The sequence below is a fragment of the Nicotiana tomentosiformis genome, chromosome 5 (assembly GCF_000390325.3).
Source record: "Nicotiana tomentosiformis chromosome 5, ASM39032v3, whole genome shotgun sequence".
NCBI lineage: Eukaryota > Viridiplantae > Streptophyta > Magnoliopsida > Solanales > Solanaceae > Nicotiana > Nicotiana tomentosiformis.
In genome coordinates, this window is record NC_090816.1 from 63,366,340 (window position 1) to 63,391,149 (window position 24,810).

At 41.7% G+C, this 24,810-nt stretch overlaps 3 protein-coding genes across 3 annotated transcripts; all 3 read left to right on the plus strand.

Moving 5' to 3' along the window:
- Positions 1 to 4,389: 4,389 nt before the first annotated feature.
- Positions 4,390 to 4,824, plus strand: LOC138892468 (uncharacterized). Its single transcript, XM_070176187.1, has one exon. The coding sequence runs from the start codon at positions 4,390 to 4,392 to the stop codon at positions 4,822 to 4,824; it is 435 nt and encodes a 144-aa protein (XP_070032288.1).
- Positions 4,825 to 7,587: 2,763 nt separating this feature from the next.
- Positions 7,588 to 10,642, plus strand: LOC138892469 (uncharacterized). The gene is made up of 2 exons (XM_070176188.1): positions 7,588 to 7,760; positions 10,087 to 10,642. Exons 1-2 carry the CDS (start codon positions 7,588 to 7,590, stop codon positions 10,640 to 10,642), a joined length of 729 nt encoding a protein of 242 aa, XP_070032289.1.
- A 12,905-nt stretch (positions 10,643 to 23,547) lies between these two features.
- LOC138892470 (uncharacterized) lies at positions 23,548 to 24,156 on the plus strand. Its single transcript, XM_070176189.1, has one exon. It carries the CDS (start codon positions 23,548 to 23,550, stop codon positions 24,154 to 24,156), a length of 609 nt encoding a protein of 202 aa, XP_070032290.1.
- Positions 24,157 to 24,810: the final 654 nt, after the last annotated feature.

Sequence of the window (24,810 nt, forward strand, 5' to 3'; positions counted from 1 at the left end):
CGGTAATAATTATGAGTTTGCAAACAGTTTACTGCCTCCTCGCCTAAACCATTTAGAGAGATCAATAACGTTGCATATACGATGCTGGAATTCAGAATCATCTAGAAATCATGCTTATAGGACTCTAAATCTTAATTCTAAAATTATCTACTGCCTATTCTGCCCGCGTGCATTTGTTGTTTATGTTTGGAGGCTAACTTGGGCCCTTAATTGTCTTTACGTGAAGTCCTATCTGTTTTGAATGTCGCCTAGCTTTCTCATTTTTGAGCTACCTAAGTTGAGTCTAGAACCACCTCATAGTAGGTCTAAAGCCTCTTGGACCATAGGCATGGGACGGGTAGTGCACGCATAGGATACGGTTTAGAACTGAATTAGAGCGCCTTTAAGTAATAACTTCAACATAGTAATCGGGTAGCAGGAGATGATAGTCTGTGCCCACTGAATAATATGAGCAACCCCCACCTTAAAGGAGTTGTGAAGTATTATTTATGTTGCACGGGATGATCCTTTAGGCTAAGAAACTTAGGAGCCCCCCTCTCCTTACATACTTATTCCGTGTAGCTATCAAGATTTATGTTGGTTCTCACGAGTTTTAATAAGACCCCGCAACTTCTGAATTTCCCTTCTATTTGTTTGATCCCCTAGCTTGATTACCAAAACCACATAGTCTAAAGTTTGGCTGGGACTCACAGTTGTGGACCTCGAAGAGTGCCTAACACCTTCTCTTTGAGGTAATTTAAGCCCTTACCCGATATTTGGTGGCGTTGACTCTTCAAACAGACTTATTCGCAAATAAGTGCCCTAACGCACCTTAAAATCGTTAGGTGGCGACTCTTCTCTTTTAATTACCTTCCTTTAAAAGAGTTGTCACATGTCGAAACCCGCTTTCACGAGAAAACGGGGCGCGACAATATGGAGACTCTGCTGCGGAAACATAGGGTTTTACCATGATGAACTTGACTTATGTGGATTACGTTCTCTTATTTGCTTTAAACTACTATTACATGCATATCCCTTCCCTTATTCACTTTTAGCTGCTTTAAACTGCTATGACGAGCACATCCCTTCTCTCATTCTCCTTTATTTATTTTAAATTGCTATGACATGTACGATCTCTCTCCATCTCCTTCATCTTGTCTAAGACTGCTATATTATGACTCTCTCATCCCTATTTACCTACATGTTTCGTTACTTTCTCGCACATTTTCAAGGGCTAAACTGACTTCTTTCTTTTGTCTTTCTTTTCTTTTCTCTTCTTTTTCTATTCACTTTGCTATTTTATTTACTTCTTTTACGTACTTTTATCGTGAAAATACTTGGCAATATGTTATTATTCCTGCATAAAGCATACTCCGTATCATACTCCACTCGTTCCTATTATCAATATAGCGGCACTTGATGAGTGTCCGCGCTTTCTGAAATCACCCTTTTTAAATCGGAAAGGCTTTTTTGCGGTATACTAGTCGATCAACGATGCAGTCGATGGTCCCGTGCCTTTCCCTCTCAAGTTGTCCACTTGGGATTATCAGCCTAGACCCTTCTAGAAACCCTACTCCAATTTGAAATGTACATGCATCATACTAAACCTAGTACGGGTTGAAGCGTTGTTAATGTAACAACCCGTTAAGATGAACCTTGTCCAAAGTCCGACGGGATTTCCACAATCCCAATGGACACTACCATATTATGTGCATTACTTGGAGAAAATGTGCCAACATGTTGATCATTATTGCGTAAGTAGTCCAAATCTGGAGGGCGAAAAGGCTAACCTTTGTTTGTTTGCAGAAAATGAATCATGAAATCCCCAGGTTCGGTATGGTCCAAAACATCCCACCTTTACTATTTGACTGGTGGAAAGACCTTGCATCTTGTGACAAAAATCATGTGAGGAGAATACTTGATGACCTGCCATATTTGATGAACGTTCGACCAAATAGGGAATTGATTGAGGCCGCTACCATGTTCTGGGATGAGAAAAGAGCTGTTTTCTGATTTGGCAATATAGAAATGACTCCTCTCTTAGAAGAAATAGGAGGCTTCGCCAAGTTGCCATGAGATAGTCTGGGGTTACTAGTACCAGAGAATCGCACTCCCCACAGTTTTCTAAAAAGGTTGGGTTTTAAGAAGAATGATGAACTGCTCTGTCTAAAGAAATCATATATCTCTTTTGAATTTCTTTACGAGCATTATGGGCATAGCAAATCGTATCGTCTTCACCATGATGAACTCGCCATTACTTCCTTGGGTTGGGTGCACCACAGGGTTTATGTATTCGTCTTCTTCTTCTTGGGTTTGTTGATATTTCCAATGAAAGGACGAAGGATTCATACTCACTTAGCCATGGTCGCTAGGACCTTGATAGATGGCATCGAGGGACAAACTTATACCATCGGCCCTATAATGTTAGCTGAGATGTACCGCGCTCTAGATTGGTGCAAGCAAGGATTTGGACACTTTGAGGGTTGTAATCTATTGCTACAAGTCTAGTTGCTAGAACACTTTCAGAGAGGAGAGTACCGTCAAGAGCTTCTGCGAAGGCCACTGAATGACTACATAGCCAACCATCACCCAAAGAAAATGATGTTTATTCCGGACAGGTTTGCACAGCCTGGAAATGCTGTAAGTTGGGTGCGTTTCTTCAGCAATATGACAGACGGGCGGGTACATTGGATGTTTGAATGGTTTCCTAGTAGTGAGTTCATCATCAGGTCAAGGGGGACTACTCATTTGGTACTGACCAGATTGCGAGGCATCTATCCTTATGCTTCTATAAGGGTAATGAGACAAGCTGGAAGGAAACAAGTCGTACCTCGGGTTTCAAACATGGTCCAACATAAAGCTGATTTCAAGGGAGACATCATCCCATTCAAGTTCGAGGCTCAACATATGTAAAACCAAAAGATCATTGTGGAAGGAGAAACTATCGAGCCAGACAGGTATCACGCTGGTCATATGTACTACTATCTATCATGCCTGGAAAATGACGTAGCAGGGGACGTCAAGCCAGGAGTCAACCTGAAGAATAGGATCATAGATGAAGTGGCTGAGGCATAAGTTAAGTACAAGAGGCTACGCAAAAGGGTGTTCGAGTCCGAAGCTACACATCTGGAGCAGCACAAAGTGAACATGGAGGCGATAAGGGAATGGAAGGAGATTGCCACTAAGTCAACAGAAAGATTGGAGTACTTGGAACAAGGACTCATGGAGCTAGAAGGGAAGATGGGAAAGAGACTCTGGGACTGTCAAAGCATGAACGATGATGAAGGAGGAAATCTAGCAAAAGCTTACTTACTGTTGGATATGCGCGATCTGGAAAATCTAATTGATGGGGTCAAAAAAGCCAAGCATTGAAAAGGTCTTTCAGGGACCCAATAGATTAAGAGATAATGTTCTTTAATGCTTTCTAGCTTAGATTTCGATGTAATAAGGCTTGATGCCATTAGTGACTTTATTATTATTTTTGATTTAGTGAAGGTTTGTTTTGGCCTATTTTCGCATTAATAAAATGAAGCAAAGTTGGCATCAATTTTCTCGAAGTCTATGTGTCGCTTAGGCCTACCTCAGTCACAATGAGGTCCCCAAAATTAGGACGTGAATTATTGCATGACTTTGTGAAACATGTTTAAATATTGCAAACATTCTTTTATTTTTCACCTTACTAACTTGGTTACCTTTTGCTTTTTCTTTTCTCTTTTGATTATTCCCATTCCCAAAGGTTGGTTCGTGCATACTGGCATCGTCAGCATACCACACTAGATCCAGAAGTCCTCCACCTCCTCCTCCACCTAGCAACCCAAAAGGAAAAAGTAAGGGAAAAGGTAAGATGGATGATTTAAATATCAAGAAAGATAATGCTACCGTGGCAGAAAACATTAAAACTTCAGATGGCAGAAGTACTCTGGGACAGAACGAGCTGGTCTTACGTTTGGAGCAGAAAATCCTGGAACTACAGGGCGAGCTGGAGCAGGTCCAAAATCTGGCAAACCTCTCCCTCACTCTGAATGTTCTCGACATCAACCAATAAAACCCAACTACCCAGAACCAAACACCCCCACAAAACCCACAAAACCAAAATCTGCCACCAAATCCTCCCGCACCACACCAGTATCATAATCCCGCACCCCCACAGACTTCAACCCGCCACCAGTGCCAATCCCTCAACAACACCACCATCATCCAACTCAATACCCATAAACCACTGCTTATCACACCCCTCAACATACACCGCAACCCACTCCTGATCCCCAAAACTCGACCAACGTCCATCTATATACCCAAGTTTCGGGAACTTATCAAAGCAACCCGATATATGTGAAAACCTTACCCTATACCCTGCAGCAAACCCTATACGTATCCAAATTGACTGAAAAGGACCTGCTCATTAGAAACATGGTAGAGAAGCTCATGAAGCTTACAGGGAGAGTCCAGAGTGTTGAAGGTGGTAAAGGCATTGAAAGTCTAAACTATGAGGACCAATGTATTCAGCTGGATGTGGAACTGTCGGAGGGTTACAAACCTACCAAGTTCGAAATGTTCGATGGTACCGGTGATCCGAAGGTGCATCTGAGAACATACTGCGACAAGCTTGTAGGGGTGGCTAAGAATGAGCAAATCCGCATGAAACTCTTCATGCGAAGCTTTACAGGAGATGCTTTGTTTTGTTATATCAGTCAAAACCTAAAGAAGTGGGTTAGTTGGGTGAGTATGGCATCATATTTCATGGATAGATTCAGATTCAACACGAAAAATGCGCCAGGCATTTTCTACATTCAAAACCTCAAGAAGAAACCAACAGAAACCTTCCGCGAGTATGCTACTCGTTAGAGATTAGAGGCTGCAAAGGTAAGGCCAACACTTGAAGAAGAACAAATGAACAAGTGCTTTGTCAGAGCTCAAGACCCGCAGTATTACGAAAGGTTGATGGTTATTGAAAATCACAAATTCTCCGACATCATCAAGCTAGGAGAAAGAATAAAAGAAGGAATTAAGAATGGGATGGTAACCAATTTCGAGGCACTGCAGGCTACGAATAAAGCTTTGCAATCAGGAGGTATTTCAAAGTAGAAGGAAGTGGGTGACGTGATGGTAGCCCAGGGTCCCAAGTCTCCCCTTACATACCAAACACCTCCACCAACATATTAACCTTCACCCCCAAAATACCAATACCCTACCACCGCATACCATACAACAATCAACCTACATATTACCATTCACCTCCACCTGCCTGCCAAAATTACCCAAAGCCACGCCCAAAGTTTGACCGCAGACCTCCTAGACAATACACCCTAATTGCTGAACCCATAGACCATTTGTATGAGAGACTAAAGGCTTCTGGTTATGTCACTTCTATTCCTACTGTTATTGTGGAAAATCCTTCCCAATGGATCAAACCCAACAAGACATGTGCTTATCATTTAGGCATGAAGGGTCATACTATTGAGGAATGCCGCACATTGAAAGACAAGATTCAGACGTTGATCAACACTAAGGTTATACAAGCAAAGGAAGCTACAACAAATGTTTGCAATAATCCTCTCCTGGATCACAGAGGTGAGGGAGTGAATGTGATAGAAACTGACGAGGAATGGGATCAGAAAGGGTTCATCGGACTCATTCGAGAGGGAGACGTCCCTATAACATCTCCGGTCACCCTCACGCCAGTTGTGGTACAAACCTAGACGCCATTTGAAGTTGAGGTAACTACACCCTTCACTATGATGGTAGCTCCCACACCAACTTACAAGTCTGATGTTATCCCATAGGATTATGTTGCTGAAGCAAGAAGAAAGGGAAAAGCCAAAGTAGAAGAAACAGGTGCCGCACAAGGTATGACGAGAACCGGCAGAGTTTACAAACCTGAGAATCTGGGTGGAACGGGTAAGAAAGTCTCACCTAAGCCGCCTGTTGTCGAGACTGGCACTGATGATTTTTGGAGGAAGATATAAGCAAGGGAGTACTATATTATTGACCAGTTGAACAAAATTCCTGCTCAGATATCCATCTTATCACTACTGCAAAACTCAGACGTACATAGGAATGCTCTGATGAAGGTGTTAAATGAAGCTTATGTACCCGCTGACATCATTAATTTAGAGATGGATAACATGGTCTGACAGGTATTGGAGACCTAAAAAATTACTTTCCATGAAGACGAATTACCACCAGAAGGACTGAGTCACAATAGGGCGTTGCACATCACAATGCAATTCGAGGATAAGTTCATCACTAGGGTCTTGATAAATAGAGGTTCAAATTTGAACATATGCCCACTGACCACTCTAAAGAGATTGGGTAAAGGCCTGTATGAGATACGAATGGGAAGCATGAATGTGAAGGCGTTCGATGGATCTCAGAGAGCCACTATCGGAGAGATCAACCTCAATCTACAGATAGGTCCAACTTGGTTTGATGTTGAGTTCCAAGTGCTAGATATATCTCCTACTTACAATCTATTACTAGGACGGCCATGGATACATACAGCCAGGGTAGTGGCTTCAACTTTGCACCAGGCTGTGAAGTTCGAGTGGAATCATCAGGAGGTGATCCTTCATGGAGATGGAAGCAACCCCATCTACACCAATCAGACCGTTCCAGTCATTGAGAACATGAGGAAATTGGACGGAGAAACATATCACCGCATTGAACGGGTGAACACAATTGAAAAGGATCGATGGTGGAGCAAGAAGATAGAAAGCATATTGCTGTGGACGGGATATGAACTAGGCAAGGGTCTCGGTAAAAAGCTTTAGGGGATCACCAAACCCGTACAACCACAGTATCATGGAAAGACCTTTGGACTCGGGTATGAATACACATGGCAAGAATATCAGGATTGGACACCGCTGTGGCGTGCCCCTTATTATCCACTAGGAGAACCCGTACCACCTCTGCACCAGACGTTCTATCAGGCTGACATGATGTGGGGATCTGAGAAAGATGAGGTTTTGGCTGGCATGAGGAAGTTATTTCTAGAAGAAGAAGAAATGGATTGCAGTGCAATTGTTAAGGAGGAGGAGGGGGAAGACCTTACCATTCAAACCATGGAAGAAGGAGCTGTTCTCAAGAACTGGACCGCTACACCATCCCGGGCTCGCCGAGTTCCTGGGTAGCCTGGCAATTAGCATGAATTACTTTCAAATAGTTTTGAACATTTAAGACATTTTTCAGTATTTTTTTTTGAAATAATTTCTCGAGCCATCGAGTCGTACTTGTTGACATTTTTAAAGTTTTATTAATGCATTACTGCTTTTCATATTTATTATTATCCTTCTACATTCTTTTCAGCATAATTATTACATATCCTGATGAATCCACGACTGCGACATGTAATGAGACAATGCAACATAAAGACAGTGATTCAGAGGATGTGGAAGATGATATAATACCTGAGGAAATCGTCAAAGAAGTAGAGAACTTTGAAAACAAAACGAAGTCTAATTTGGAGGAAACTGAGGCCGTTAACTTAGGGGATTCCGAAACGGTCAAGGAAACGCGTGTAAGCATTCATCTATCACCGTCAGAGAAGGAAGAGTATATAGTAGATTCCTAAAGGAGTATGAGGACATCTTTGCATGGTCCTACGACGACATGACTGGTTTAAGCTCATCCATAATAGCTCATAAGCTACCCACTAATCCCATGTGTCCACCTGTGAAGCAGAAGCTCAGAAAGTTCAAGCCAGATATGAGTTTGAAGATAAAAGAGGAGGTCAGCAAGCAAACCAAAGCCAAGGTTCTCCGAGTGGTTGAATACCCGACCTGGTTAGCCAACATTGTGCCAGTTTCGAAGAAAGATGGGAAAGTTAGAGTATGTGTCGATTACCGAGATTTGAACAGAGCAAGTCCTAAGGATGATTTTCCGCTGCCCAACATACACATACTAATTGACAATTGTGCCAAGCATAAACTCCAATCCTTTGTGGATTGCTTCGCGGGATACCATCAGATTTGGATGGATGAAGATGACGCTGAAAAGACCGCCTTTATCACACCATGGGGAATATATTGTTACAAGATGATTCCGTTTGGTTTGAAGAATGCTGAGGCCACCTACATGAGGGCCATGACGACTATCTTTCATGACATGATGCACAAAGAAATAGAGGTATACGTGGATGATGGTATCATCAAATCTAAAAGGAGTTCGGATCACATAGCATACCTGAAGAAGTTTTTCGATCGGCTTCGAAAATACAGTTTGAAGTTGAATCCTGCAAAATGTGCCTTCGGGGTCCCTGATAGAAAGTTGTTAGGTTTCATCGTCAGTCGCCGGGGTATTGAGTTAGACCCATAGAAGATTAAAGCTATCCAGGACTTGCTGCCTCCAAAGAATAAGAAAGATGTGATGAGTTTTCTAGGGTGCCTCAATTATATCAGCCGTTTTATAGCACAATCAACGGTGATATGTGATCCAATCTTCAGAATGTTGAGGAAAGATGCTGCAACAAGCTTGACTGAAGAATGCTAGAAAGCCTTCAACAAAATCAAAGAATATTTATCCAAATTTGGTCCCACCAGAACCAGGAAGACCTCTACTGCTTTATCTGTCTGTGTTGGATAGGGCTTTTGGTTGCATTCTAGGAAAACATGATGAAACAAGAAGGAAGGAGCAGGCGATATATTATCTGAGCAAGAGGTTCACACCTTACGAAACCCGGTACTCTTTGTTGGAATGAACTTGTTGTGCTTTGACATGGATAGCCCAGAAGTTGAGACATTATTTCTGTGCGTACACTACATATCTCATATCATGATGGATCCGCTAAAATACATCTTTCAGAAACTCATGCCTACGGGTAAGTTAGCAAAGTGGCAGATATTGCTGAGTGAGTTCGACATCGTCTATGTAACCCAGAAGGCAGTCAAAGGGCAAGCATTAGCGGATCACTTGGCAAAAAATCCCATAGACGGAGAATACGAACCATTGAAAATGTATTTTCCCGACGAGAAGGTGTCGTTTGTAGGGGAAGATATCACCGAGGCGTACGATGGTTGGAGGATGTTCTTCGACGGAGCAGCGAACTTCAAAGGAGTGGGTATCAGAGCTGTCTTAGTATCAGAAACTGGTCAACACTATCCAGTATCCGCAAAACTCAGGTTTCCATGCACCAACAATATAGCGGAATATGAGGCTTGCATCTTGGGACTCACGTTGGACATTGACATGAACATTCAGGAGTTGCTGGTAATCGGAGATTCAGATCTATTGGTGCACCAGGTTCTAGGAGAATGGGCTACGAAGAACACCAAAATATTACCATACTTGCATTGTGTACAAGAGCTAATCAAGAAGTTCACAAAGATATATAGAGTTCAAACATGTTCCAAGGATTCAGAATGACTTTGCAGATGCATTAGCCACCTTATCTTCCATGATACAACACCTAGACAAGAATTTCATCGATCCTATCCTAATAGGAATTCATAAGCAGCCAGCTTATTGTACACATGTTGAAGAAGAGATTGATGAAAATATGTGGTTCCATGATAACAAGGAATACTTGGAAAAGTGAGAATACCCAAAGCACACTATGCACACTCCGAAGCGCATGCTTCGAAGATTGGCCAACGATTTCTTTCAAAGCGGAGGAATTCTGTATAGAAGGACTTTTGATTTGGGATTGTTGCGATGCGTCGATGCCAAGGAGGCATCTAGATTGCTCGAGGAAATACATGCCGGATCTTGGGGACCCCACATGAATGGTTTCGTTCTGGCCAAGAAGATACTAAGAGCAGGATATTTGTGGATGACTATGGAAACAGACTGCATCAAATATGTTCAAAAGTGTCACCAATGCCAGATACATGCTGATATGATACGAGTACCGCCCAACAAACTCAATGCAACAAGTTCGCCCTGGACCTTCTCTACTTAGGGTATGGATATCATCGGACCAATCGAACTCACTGTTTGAAACGAACATAGGTTTATTCTGGTGGCTATAGACTACTTCACAAAATGGGTTAAAGCTGCATCCTATAAGGCTGTAACTAAGAAGGTCGTAGAAGATTTTGTTTGAGACCGCATCGTTTGTCGATTTGGAGTACCTTATTCAATCATTACTGACAATGCCGCCATTCTCAACAGTGACTTGATGAAAGTCATGTGTGAAATATTCAAGATCAAGCATCAGAACTCTACAGCATACATGCCACAAATGAATGGAGCCGTAGAAGCTGCCAACAAGAACATCAAGAAAACATTGAGGAAAATGGTAGACAATTACAAACAATGGCATGAGAAGCTACCATTTGCTTTGCTCGGGTATCGCACCACAGTTCGTACATCCACTAGGGCAACTCCCTATCTACTGGTTTACGGTACTGAAGCCGTTATTCCCGCAGAAGTAGAAATCCCTTCCTTAAGAATCATACAGGAAGCCGAGCTCAGCGACGCAGAATGGGTACGGAGCTGGTATGAACAACTAGCTATCATTGATGGAAAAAGAATGAGCGCAGTATGTCACAATCAACTCTACCAGAATAGAATGGCAAGAGCTTTCAACAAAAAGGATAGATCAAGGCAATTCACACCGGGGAAATTGGTACTAAAATGGATCTTTCCATATCAGGATGAAGCAAAGGGGAAATTCTCACCCAACTGGCAAGGCCCTTACATGGTTCACCGAGTATTAATAGGATGAGCATATATACTTGCAAAAATGTATGGAGAGATTTGGCCAAATCCCATCAATTCGGACGCAGTCAAGAGTTACTATGTTTAAGTTTATGTTTGCACTTTCTATCTGATGTAACTGAACTACGCTTGACCTGATTCTCGTTTAAGAGGGGATACGTAGGCAGCGCTGTGGGTTCGATCACATCATAATAAAATCTTCATTCCCCCTATGGTCAAAACTGGGGCAAGAACTCGAGTTGATCCGATCTTATCATGTTTGGAACCACAAAGGAATGTATCGCAAGAAGTACGCATTTAAACTGGGGTAGAATTTTGAGGAGGATCCTCAGAATTCTGAGTTAAGGAGGTTGCAATGTCTCTAAAGCGTGTCACAGTCATCAATTCAACAAATTATTTGCTCTCATGCATTTTCACATATTTCAAAAAACTAAATTTTCATAAACAATTTATCAAATGCATTTTCAAAAATTTTGTTTCTACAGCAGCCAGACGTTACCTGGGGTGACTCAAGCAAAGCCTCCAGACAAAAGCAAAAGCGAAGCAAGGAATCGAGAGCACGAACCAACCTTCCCCCCCGCAGAACTCACAACTTTTTCTTTGGATGCAGGCACAATGAACATAACAGGAACATCTGCAAATACATACACACAACAAGATCGCTATCTTCACACCAATAAGAATAGCCAAAATTAAATACGTCAAGCTAAGAAATGCTTTATTCTCTCGCGTTTAGTCATTGATTTTCTTGCATAGGGCTAAGCACTGGCCTCATCATTACATAAGGCTAAGCATGACCTTTCTTTGCATAATACTAACATTGTCTCTAATCCTTGCACGAGGCTAAGCATTGCCTCCATCATTGCATAAGGCTAAGCACTGCCTTTCTTTGCATGAGACTAAGCACTGTCTCCATTCTTTGCATGAGACTAAGCACTGTCTCCATTCTGTGCATGAGACTAAGCAGTGTTTCCACATTGCATAAGGCTAAGCACTGCCTTTCTTTGCATGATACTAAGCATTGCCTCCGCTCCTTGCACGAGGCTAAGCATTGCCTCCATTATTGCATAAGGCTAAGCATTGCCTTTCCTTGACAGAGACTAAGCACTGTCTCATTTCCTTGCATGAGGTAAGCATTGTCTCCATTCCTTGCACGAGGCTAAGGATTGCCTCCATCATTGCATAAGGCTAAGCACTGTCTTTCCTTGCATGAGACTAAGCACTGCCTCCATTCTTTGTACGAGGCTAAGCATGGCCTCCATTCCTTGCACGAGGCTAAGAATTGCCTCCATCATTGCATAAGGCTAAGCACTGCCTTTCCTTGCATGAGACTAAGCATTGCCTCCATTCCTTGCACGAGGCTAAGCATTGCCTCCATTATTGCATAAGGCTAAGCATTGCCTTTCCTTGCCCGAGACTAAGCACTGTCTCCTTTCCTTGCACGAGGCTAAGCATTGTCTCCATTCCTTGCATGAGTCTAAGAATTACCTCCATCAGTGCATACGGCTAAGCACTGCCTTTCCTTGTATGAGACTAAGCACTGTCTCCATTCTTTGCACGAGGCTAAGCATGGCCTCCATTCCTAGCACGAGGCTAAGTATTGTCTCCATCATTGCATAAGGCTAAGCACTGCCTTTCCTTGCATGAGACTAAGCACTGTCTCCATTTCTTGCACGAGGCTAAGCATGGCCTCCATTGTTACATAAGGCTAGGAATTACCTTTTCGTGCATGAGACTAAACATTGTCTCTGCTCTTTGCATAGGGCTAAGCACTTCCCTCACCTCATACAAGACTAAACCGTGTCTAGTCTCGTGCTCGCATATGACTAGGCATTACCTGTTCCCTATATCAAACGATTGATATCACCGCATACTTGCATTTCATGGGCCGAAACATCGCCATAATGTCCGAAGGCGTCATAGTCTAAAGGCACCATCCTCATAGCCTGATGACATCATGCCATGGCCGAAGGATCTCTCGAAATTGCATATTATTAATCAAAGGCGTCATAGCCCAGAGGCACCATCTTATGGCCCGAGGACATCATTCCATGGCCTGCGAATTTCTTATAATATGCTTCATGGCCCAGGAGGTCATGGTCTAAGGACATCATCCTCATTGTCCGAAGACAACCCTTGTGGTCCAAAGGGAATTCGCATCATGTTTAAATTATGCAATCACCCTATATATTCGCGTGCATCGTGTTTTAAGTTTTGCAGATAATTCGGGAGGTAATCGTTCTACAAACAAGAGCAATTCTCGCTTCGGTTTCTGTTCACAACATTCACATCCTTTGACTATCTCAAATGTAGCCGACAATCAGCAATTGTTTACTCTTTGTCCCGTAACCGCCCAAACATTTACCTCAAATATTCATTCGTATCTCCACCTGAAATCATCCGTTACTCACGACACTATCATATCCAAAAATCCTTTTTGAAACACGCGACCACTTTTATAATTACTCCATCGGTTTCGTTCACCATTGGATCCAGAACTACACACGGCTTGATTCTCGTTACACCAGGGATATGTAGGCAACTCAAGAACCAGGGTTCGGTCCCCATTTTTTTCAAAATGCATCATCCCCACTCATTTCAGACAAAATTGGTCATCATTTTCTTTACCCGACAACTCTTTTCATCATTCTTGGGTAAAGAGGGGCAGCTGTTGATACCCAATTTTGCCCTCATATTTTATGGATATCATGCATATTTTCAAAATATCATTTTTTATATTATTACCTAATTTACAGGGGTCATATAAGTATTTTCTATAATTTTAAAACTTTAAAATTAGTTTTCTTGCATTTAAATTACTTGAATATGTATTAATTATCCTTTTAAATTATTTTGTGATGACTTAATCATCCAAATTTATTATTTGCATCCACATATATGTTTCATAATATTTTAGCTCATTTCTTTATATAATTATATTTGTATTTTTGAGCTATTTATATAACTTTGCAATAATAGCCTATAGGTTGTGCATGGTTACATTTTTATTACATTATTTGTGCCCAAATAGCATTTTTATATTTTTATAATATTAAATTATTATTTTCAAGCATCTTACTACACAAGTAATATTTTTATCATTTTGTTAATTAGTTCATATAAATTATTTTTATAATTTTCGTGCACATAAAACTTTGGCCCAATTTTTGAGTTAATTTCAGACCCAAAACCTAGTCCAATAACCCCAAGCCCAAACCAGACAACACTTTTAATGAACCCGGTCGCGACCCGTTTAAATGATCCGCCCCGTTTCCCTTTGATCCTGGTCGTTGATCTCAAATGATCAACGACCCATAATAAATCCTCACCTTTCCTTATATCCCCTCACCCAAACCCTAATCCCATTTCCCCACTTCACCCGCCTCTGCCTCTCTATTCCTCTCATCTCTCAGACCTAACCCTAGCGACCAGAATCTTCTCACCCTTTTCCCTCTGCATTTTTCCCTCGAACCAGAGATCTTCTTACCTTTTTCTCAACGCTTACCACTCTGATATGGTAATAGTAAGTGTTATTCCATACATGGAAGGTGTATTTTGTATAAATCGGTTCCAAATGGGCTCGACCTTGAAGATCTTGTGGGATTCCGGCTAAGTACATCAAAGGACACGGAGTATCTCTCCGATTTGGGTACATTTCCATCGAGTCCGGCTTAATTAGTGTTTGCCTTACTCTTTGCCCTAATTCCGATTTGAAATCAGTTTGCATGTGGTCTTTTCCTTATTCTGTATGATTGATTTTCTTTTCCTTATTCTATATGACTGATTTTCTTTCCGTATTCTGTGTGATTCGTCTTCTTTCCATTTTTTGTTTACTTGTTATCACCACTATATAAAACCCCTCCCCTATTCCCTTTGGACGGACCTTAATCACTAAAATTACTACTATTCTCTTATTCTTGCTTGTCTTATACTACTCTGAGGCTCAATCTCTTGGCCGGCTGAAAGTCAAGGTCACCAGAATTCGATTATCGGACCTTTCTCAGTGTGAGAACTTCCCAGGGTTCATTTAAAACCCTTGGGAATTCTGACGCACTGAGATTCCTGGGTTCTACGGTTCATTTTGCAATTGGCTTTGGAGTATTGCTGAAATTATTCTTCTTGTTCACTAATCTGTAACTGGTAAGTACCTTCGACCCTTACAATTTTATTCTCTTTTCGTTTGAGTTCCTGCTCTGCATATTCATGACTATGAGGTTTTATTTTTGTGACCCAACATGCTGTTATATGCTCTGAAGCTCTTCTTGAGGCTCTATACTTTCTAGTGATTGAACTTGCCTATTTGTTGCCTTGATTCTGTTTTCTTAAGCCTGTTTGCTCTAATGTGTGTACTCGAATGCTTATCACTGTTGCTTGTTCTAAGTTTAGCTTTTTGTCTTGTTCTATGCTCTTGTGATGAGTCGAGTTATGCCCAGAACATGTTCTAATTCTTATTGAGTCATTCATGTGCAACTTAATACTTTTCTAAGAGTTAACTCCTGATCATGTTATTAGCCCAAACATGCTTTCCCCGCTACTTGTAAACTACTGCATGTTCTCTGCCTTGTCTTGTATCTTTATGATAAATCAATGCATGTGTTTCCGACCTTGTGGAGTCATTCCTGTCCAACTTGCTAAGTTCCTAAGGTTGACTGAGTAGCTAAGGCCTGTTTTCCATTTAAGTTCTAATATATGCTTTGACTTATGCAATCCTGTGCTCTTCAATATTGTTTGGAGACCTTAGGGTAAACCTCATGCTTGACCTTTTCTCCTATGTGTGGCCAACTAGTACAAAGTTTGAGGTGTGCATATCTTGTTAATCTGAAATTGACATGTTGCTTGTTTACCATAAATGCTCCTAGTATCGACTGATACTTAGCCTATTAAAGTTATCTCACATTCAATTAAGTATTTGCTCATGAATCTGTTCTACTACGCAATTCTTACTAGGCTCTAATGTTTGGCATTCTATTATCATGCCTTAAGCTTGATTTCTGAAGCTTGGCATTGTATGTATTCGCCCTAAGTAAATAGGCCTATAAGGTTTTCTAAGGTTTGACTGTGTTCAGCATGTCACTCCCATTCTTTGTTGAATAATGGCTCATGTATGAACTTACGTTGCCTTCTGTGTAAAAACCCCTTGTTGAAGATTAAGCCTTGTTGATTGTCCTAGGTCTCATGCTCTTTTCCTAATCTGTCTTGTCACTCTTGTTTTCTGAAATGCCAATGTGCTTGGACGACTTTTGTTATGTGTCATATAATCCTGTCCCTATGAGGCATCACTTGAGGGCTGTTTAATTGATTTTCAAGTGTGGTTCACTAATTGGTTTAAGTGGTCAATACTTAATTATTGGGATTGGTATGAGTTCATGATGGACATACTATCTTGTTTGAAGGGCGTTTGGATTTGGGCCTGCTAATCGTGTGAAAGAAACCATGTTGAAGACCCAATCAGTACTGGGTTACTTTGTTTAGGGCCTATTCCCAGGCCTGTAGTTGTTCCTTTATGTAATGTCTGTACTTGTACTCATTATCTGGACCTGTAATAATTTGTAATAACGAATAATAGGGGATATTAATGAAAATGGGCTGGGATATACTAATATTTCCATGAAAGGGTAGAAAACATGCCTATAGGGTCTACGTGCTTTACGTGCCATTCAACTTGCTTTATTTCTGCGCATCAGTAGAAATCATGTATATAGGAATCATGCACACCTTACTTGTACGCTATTCAAACACGATAGTATTTTCCATACTTGTTTCTATGTTACTACTGTGCATTTAGACAGCATGCCTATAGGATGTATAATATATGCTTTGTTAACCTAGATACCATGCCTATAGGACTTCAAATAATCAACCGGTCAACCGCTTCTATTACCTTTAGTGTACTGCTCATCTAAATATCATGACTATAGGATTCTAATCTTTAATCAACTACTTCCGTCGTTCTCATTACATTGCCCCGCCTAGATGACATATCTATAGGAATAAAGTGTTATAAAAATCCAGTCGAATTGTCAATTGTTAGAAATCCTGTCTATCGGATGTTATCACTCGCATAAGTGCTGTTTATGACACCAACTTTGTTAATGCTGGACTCTCAAAGCTGCTTCATTGCTTAATTATGCAACTATTAGAAATCACGCCTATAGAACAACGTCACCTGCTTAAGACGTATATTTATAAAATCAGCGCTAATAATTGTGAGTTTGCAAACAGTTTACTACCTCCTCGCCTAAACCATTTAGAGAGAACAATAACGTTGCATATACGATGCTGGAACTCAGAATCACCTAGAAATCATGCAAATAGGACTCTAAGTCTTAATTCTGAAATTATCTACTGCCTATTCTGCCCGCGTGCATTTCTTGTCTATGTGTGGAGGCTAACTTGGGCCCTTAATTGTCTTTACATGAAGTCCTATCTGTTTTGAATGTCACCTAGCTTTCTTATTTTTGAGCTACCTAAGTTGAGTCTAGAACCACCTCATAGTAGGTCCAAAGCCTCATGGACCATAGGCATGAGACGGGTAGTGCACACATAGGATACAGTTTAGAACTGAATTAGAGCGCCTTTAAGTAACAACTTCAACATAGTAATCGGGTAGCAGGAGATGATAGTCTGTTCCCGCTGAATAATATGAGCAACCCTCACCTTAAGGGAGTTGCGAAGTATTATTTATGTTGCACGGGGTAATCCTTTAGGCTAAAAAACTTATGAACCCCCCTCTCTTTACATACTTGTTCAGCGTAGCTATCAAGATTTATGCTGGTTCTCACGAGTTTTAATAAGACCCCGTAACTTCTGAATTTTCCTTATATTTGTTTGATCACCTAGCTTGATTACATAAACCACATAGTCTAAAGTTCGACTGGGACCATAGTTGTGGACCTCGAAGAGTGCCTAACACCTTCTCTTTGAGGTAATTTAAGCACTTACCCGATGTTTGGTGGCATTGACTAGTCAAACAGAGTTATTCACAAATAGGTGCCCTAACGCACCTTAAAATCGTTAGGTGGCGACTCTTCTCTTTTAATTACCTTCCTTTAAAAGAGTTGTCACATGTCGAAACCTGCTTTCGCAAGAAAACGGGGCGCGGCACACCCTATCCTCCATATTTGCTATGATAGATACGGCGTACATTGCTAACAAATTAAACTGAAGGCCGTACACTTTGGCACTCATGCTGCCCTGACGTAAATTCATGAAACTATCAACTCTAGCTCGCTTAGTCTCTACTGGCATATAATGTTTAATAAAGGCCTCCTAGAATTCCCGCCAAGATGCTGGAGGTGCATGTGTTCCTCTAGATAATACCCAAGTACGATACCAACTTGCTGCAAGGTCTTGCAGGCGATAAGTGGCTAACTCTACTGATTCAACTTCTGTAGAATGCATAACTCGTAATGTTCTACTTACCCAGTCTATGAAGTCTTGCGGTTCTTCATCTATTCTAGATCCTATATAAGCTGGAGGGTCAAATTATAGGAAATCCCAAACTCTTGTACTAGCAACTCCCCTAACATAAACATCGGTATTTTGCCGCAGAGCTTGAGCTGGTACTAGCTCAGTCAAGAGTCTGATGGCGTCTCGTATGTCCTGCCCCTGACTATTCGATGGAGGAACGGAATGTGCAGTAGTTGCAAACCGTCTTAGTTCCTCTGGAGGGGGAGGGGTTTGTAAAGTCTTAACTTGAACCTCGTCATGTGCTTCGCTTTGATCTATACCTACTAATGGCACTTGACTGGTGCCCTCGTCTGCTACTAATTTGCACTTCTAGGCAACTGAATCTCTTCAACTCATAGAACACACACTGTAATCAAAACATTCTGTTAGCTGAATAAACTGTTATACTGTGGCTTTATCGCGCGATCTAAATGAGAAGCAATGATGACTCTCCTAATTTAGCTTGTAGACACCCCTAGGACTGAACTGCTCTGATATAACTTTTGTCACCGACCCCATCCTAGGGCCGCGACGGGCAATTGGAGTTAACCACCGATTACCACTAACCTGCTATCTCATACTCATACATAAACTGCTAAATCATAAATAAAGCTTTAAAGGGAAAACATACTATATACTGGGATTTCTTACAAATGGATGGCCGATAAGACCTACCATGACTGCTATACAAACTATATCTAAACCATAGGATTCATGTCTACAAGCCTTCAAAGAATAACTACTTAACTGAACATAAGAACGGGATGAGGCCCCACCATACCCATATATAAAACTAGACATACCACTGTACTCGCAACTCCGGAACAAAGGAGTGCCTTCGAGTTTGCTACCTATTATCCTACTGATGTTTGTCTTTTCTCGAACTACCTATACGTGCGGGCATAAAAATGCAGCGTCCCCCCAAGAGAAAGGGATGTCAGTATGACTGATGTACTGAGTATGTAAGGTAGAAATACAATCATAAAGAAACTAAGTAATATCATAGACAATAATAATATAACTCAAATACAAGCACTTCTCTGAACTATCTATATGTTAGCCTAGAAAGACAGTACAAGAAACAAGAAGGTAATTGAAGTATGTTAGAAGGGATGAGAATGCATATGAAACATATGGCATATTTGGATATGCCATCCTTACTAAAATAAAGAGTAACATAAATAAACTCAAAATATAACTAAAGTGCATCGCTTACTTTTGAATATGCTATCATACTAGTAATACCAGATCTATATATGTGGTGTCTCTCATATCTAAATACATACTATCATAATCTATATAAGTGCTTGATCGCTATCTCACATAATGGGCTCTGCACGCCCAAACATGTATATCCGTCTGAACGATCTCAATCCATCGGAACGCTATGTGTCTGAACACTCATGCGTCTGAACACTATGTGTCTGAACACTTTGCGTCTGAATGCTATGCGTCTGAACGGTTACTATCTTTATTTATATGCATCTAAAAGTCTAAATGTCTATCTCATGTATAACTATAGAGTGCTAAACCAATATACGGAACATGCTACATTCATCATCTACTGTAAGGACCCATAAAAATATAAAACCAAAAAAAAAAAACTTGGCGTTTAGTGGTGCCAAGTTAGATTCCTACGTTATTATAGTAGAAAATTCTTCGCGGCGAGCTTGCGAGCCACGGTTCGAGGTTGGAGAAGCTGAACAAATAGGACCAGACCTTGTGCATCAGGTTATTGAAAAGGTTAAGTTCATAAAAGAGCGGTTGAAAACTGCTCAGAGTCGTCAAAAATCATATTCGGATGTTCGTCGCAGAGACCTAGATTCAAGGAAGATGATTGGGTGTTCTTGAAGCTATCTCCCATGAAGGGGATCATGCGGTTTGGAAAGAAAGAAAAATTAAGTCCGAGGTATGTCGGGCCATATAGAATCATTCAAAGGATAGGTCAGGTGGCGTACAAGCTTGAGCTACCACCTGAGCTGTCATTAGTGCACCCGGTATTCCATGTGTCCATGTTGAAGAAGGTAGTTGGAGATCCGTCTGCTATTGTGCCGGTTGAGACCATCGAGATCAGTGAAGAACTGTCATATGAAGAGATTCCAGTTGCTATCCTTGCTAGACAGGTCCGGAAGTTGAGGAACAAAGAAATTGCATCCGTAAAGGTATTATGGCAAAACCAGCAAGTCGAAGAAGCTACTTGGAAAGGCGAGAAAGAAATGAAAAAGAAGTACCCTCATTTATTTGAATAGCCATGTAATAGCTCTATAAAGTTGTTCCCCTTAAGTTTTGTATCACTGGTTCGGCTAATATAAAGACACTCCTTTTTAGTTATATGTCCCCTATGAGGCTTCCATTGAGGTTATTTTGCATTCTACTATGTCATTTAATTCTATATATGTTGCTAAGGTGTGTTTCGGGGCTCTCTGACAGGTGGATAGGCCTTATACAAAGGAAACTCTGGCGAAATTTTAAGAAAGTTAGGAAGTTAGGCAAATATGGGGCTGATGTTATGTGGTGCAACTGAAAATGTGTTAAGCAAACCTTGATCCTCATTCGAGGACGGATGATCTTAAGTGGGGGAGGATGTAAGGACCCGTAAAAATTTAAACCAAAAAAAAATATTTGGGGTTTAGTGGTGCCAAGTTAGATTCCTGCGTTATTATAGTAGAGAATTCTTTTCGCCGCGGTTCGAACTTTTTGGATTGAACAGTACCCTACGGAATGAGAGGAAAATATTTCACAGAAGAACGCATTTCTACGGCCCATTATGCGGCCGCATAATCACTCTGCGAACCGCATAATGGCCGCAGAGTGAAGCAGTAAGTTTGGCCAACTTGAGGTCATTTTTGCGGTCGATTATGCGACAGCATAATTGATATGCAGACCGCATATCAATCGCATAATCTTGAGTTTTTACGGAGGGAGTTCTGCGGTGCATTATGCGAACACAGAACGAGTATGCGGACCGCATACTGGTCGCATACCTAGGCCGTAAGTTCAGGCCCCTGAGGGCCATTTATGCGGTCACTTTGCGGACCGCATAACCATTATGCGGTCGCATATGCGACTGCAGACCTGTGTCGGGGCACCATTTTTCTTAATTTAAAACCTGACCCCCATTCCGTTAAAACACCCCATTTAGTCTATTTTGAGCTCATTTCTGATATTTCTAGTGTGTGAGAGAGAGAGGGTTCTAGCGGGAGGAACTAATTTTCATCAATCAATCTTCATCCATCACTCAAAGCTTGGAAATACTCAAGTAGAGCACTCAATTTCTTCATCCAAAAAGGTAAGACTTCATCACCCCAGCTCTTAATTTCAAACATAACTATAATGGGGTATTAATAAGATGGTCTATGGGTATGAGGGTTTTTTATCTTGCATTCATGTGTGGTAAAAAGAGTGTGGAAAAGGGAACTAGAACCATGAATGTTTTCCTAATTTTGGGTTCAATTTGTATATTGCAAAAATAAATTGAGGTTGCTAAAGGTTCCGAATAATTGTAGAGTCTAAAGAAGCGCAATTGAGGTATGTATGGCTAACTCTCTTCTTCTTAGAATCGAACTCTTGGTGTACGAATAATTGGTGTAAGTTCCAACCTGATTATTCTAGAATTGTTTGCCTTAGTTTGTTTGATTGAAAGATTCATGTTCCCTCATTATTTTAGATGGTTACCATGTCATCATGCTATTTGAGAACGTAATTATGATTTTCCAAGCTCCTTCCCTTATGTGTGAAATGCCTTATGTGATGGTACTTATCGACATGAATGATGATGTTATTCGAACAAATAAAAAGGGGAAAGATTTGAATTGTAAAATGTGCCCAAGTGCCAAGAACTGTTTAATAAATGAGGCTATTTGTTCCATGTAATGGAGATGAGAAAGAAATGTAAATTGAGTGGACAATTGAAAGAGGTTATGTCTCAAGTGAGATGGCTTAGCCGATCGGGCCGAGATCGGACGCCATGCTGTACACATAGTGGCATTTGTGTTGGAATTATTGATTCACATTTTGGATATGGATATGTCTCACTTGGGGTGGCTTAGCCGGTCGGGCCGAGACCGGACTCCGTGTAAAAACACGGTGGCATTGTGAGTTGTGGCTTGGCCCTAAAGATTATCAACCTAAAAAGATGAAAAGATTGAATTGGGAATTGTGTAATCCTTATTTGGTGTTTTCTTGTATTTTCATGAAGTACTTATTGATTATTATGACTGCCTTCTCTTTGTTTCACTGTTCATTCTACTGAGATTGGTGTTTGCCGTACATACTAGTACTATTGGACAGTACTAACGTCCCTTTTGCCTGGGGAGCTACATCTTTGAATGGATGTAGGTGGTTCCATCACAGATAGTGCCGATCGCATATAGTGGTGCTCTCTTTCTCTCCTCACAGCAGTTTTGGTGAGCCCCATTTCTCCCAGGGGTCATGTAGTCCTTCTTTTGTATAAGTTTTCACATTTTGAGGTATAGCCGGGGCCTAGTTGCCGGCATTGTCATGTTGCTCTTTTGTATCCTTAGAGGCTCCGTAGACCTTTTTGTGGGTCATGTATGTATGTTGGGGCGGTCATTGGATCGAGTTGTATTTTGGAAACTTAACTATGGCATAATGCATATAATGAAAAAAAAAGAAAAAGAAGAAGAACTAGCAACGTTTATATATTTATATAACTGATCTCTCCCCTGTTTTGCAAATGGTGACGCATTCCCTTTTTGGATCATGAATGAGTCGGGTAGGAAAGGTTTACTAGGCTTGCTCGACCGGGTTCACTCAGTTGAGCGCCGGTCGCGCTCCCCGAGGTTGGGCATGAAAAACTTGTATCAGAGCATAAGGTTTTAAAATATTCTAGGATGTCTCGGAGCTGTGTCTAGTAGAGCCTTCTTATCGGTGTGTTGTCGACCACATCTATAATTAGGGGGCTACTTGGACATTTAAGAATGATACCCTTCATTGTTGTTCTATATCGTGCGATAGAGCGGAACATGAGGCTGTTTCCCCTAACTCGTGCATTGTTCTAACTTTCAGTAAATGGCACCTAAGAAGAGAGCAAGAATTGGCCAAGAAGCCAATGCCACACCAAGAGTGGCTGCTGATCCCTTACTTGATAATGCGGGTGAGGATAATACCCCTACCATTACACTATCTAATTCGTCTACTCCAGAACAGACTACCCCAGTTCCTACACCCGCGGAGGGTGCCACAATCCCTCCCGCCGATATACCTGTTCCACCTCCAGCCCCAGCTCCAGGTCCCGGTATTTTTGATGGGGATCTTAGGGGAGCTATTCATATGCTGACTCAGTTAGTAGCTTCTCAGGCCCAGAAGTCAAATGTTGTACCCACCTTATTTAGCTCGCAAGAGAATTCTTCTAGTTCCAGGGTAAACAGGTTCCTTCAGTTAGACCCTCCAGTGTTCACAGGTACTGATACCGGGGCAGACCCTTAGTATTTCATTGATGAGATGCATAAGACTCTCCGAGTTATGCATGCTACTGAAGTAGAGGGAGTAGAGTTGGCCTCTTATCGTCTGAAAGGGGTGGCATATTCCTGGTTTGAAATGTGGGAATATTCCTGTGAGGAGGGGAGCTCTCCGGCGAGATGGAGTGAGTTCACGGATGCCTTCATAGACCATTTCTTGCCTGCCGAGACTAAGGCAGACCGTGTTGTGGAGTTTGAGACCCTTAAACAGGGTAGTAGAAATGTGTGGGAGTATCACATGGAGTTCGTGCGCCTGTCGAAGTATGCTGTTCATATGCTGCCGACTATGGAGGCAAGAGTGCATCGATTTGTGCACGGCCTTAGCCCTTTGGTTATTAATGAGGCTGCCACAGCTGGTTTAAATTCTGACATGAACTATGGAAGGATGGTGGCATTTGCCCAAGCTACGAAGGCTCAAAAGTTAAAGCTCAGGATGGAACGGGAAAGTAGTAGTAGGGCCCGATCAGCGGGCAACCTTGGAGATTCATTTGGAGGTGGGAGATCAGCTTTTCGAGGAGGATCATCAGGGCCATCCCAGTCTTATGCTCAGTCTTCAGCTAGTGCCCCGCCATCAGGGCACAGTCAGCAGTAGGGGAGTCACTTTAGGCCCAGTCAGGGCAGCAGGGGGTCCCACCATCAGGGCCGATCAGGAGGGAGATTCCAGCAGCAGCAGAGGGCCCCATGCCCTAAATGTGGGAGGATACATTCGGGAGTCTGCTACCTGGATATGCTAGTATGTTATGGATGCAGAATGAGAGGCCATATTCAGAGGGAGTGTCGTGCATCCTGTTAGGGTGCAGGCATGGGCACAGCTCAGTCATCCAGTCCTACAGCTGCCACATATTTAGCACACCCTCCAGCTCGAGGCTCTTCAGCACCCGTAGGGCGTGGTATAGCTAGGGGTGATGCACAGAGTTCGGGAGGACCCAACCGATTTTATGCTATGAGTGGTAAATAGAGTGCGGAGGCTTCCCCGAATGTCGTCATAGGTATATTGACTGTTCAATCTCATGATGTGTATGCCCTTATTGACCCCCGATCTTCTTTGTCCTATATTACTCCTTATGTTGCTACGATCTTCGGGATAGAACCGGAATAGCTTCATGAGCCGTTCTCTGTATCTACCCCAATTGGTGAGTTTATTACGGCCGTGCAGGTTTATAGAGGTTGTGTTATCACGGTGCGTGGTCAGGATACCATGGCCGACATTATTGAACTAGGGATGATTGATTTTGACGTAATAATG

Coding starts and splice junctions, on each gene's coding strand:
- LOC138892468 (XM_070176187.1), top strand. CDS start 4,390: ATGGTAGAGAAGCTCATGAAGCTTACAGGGAGAGTCCAGAGTGTTGAA.
- LOC138892469 (XM_070176188.1), top strand. CDS start 7,588: ATGACTGGTTTAAGCTCATCCATAATAGCTCATAAGCTACCCACTAAT. Junction 7,761..10,086: donor GTGGTTGAATACCCGACCTG/GTTAGCCAACAT, acceptor CATTCTCAACAG/TGACTTGATGAAAGTCATGT.
- LOC138892470 (XM_070176189.1), top strand. CDS start 23,548: ATGCATAAGACTCTCCGAGTTATGCATGCTACTGAAGTAGAGGGAGTA.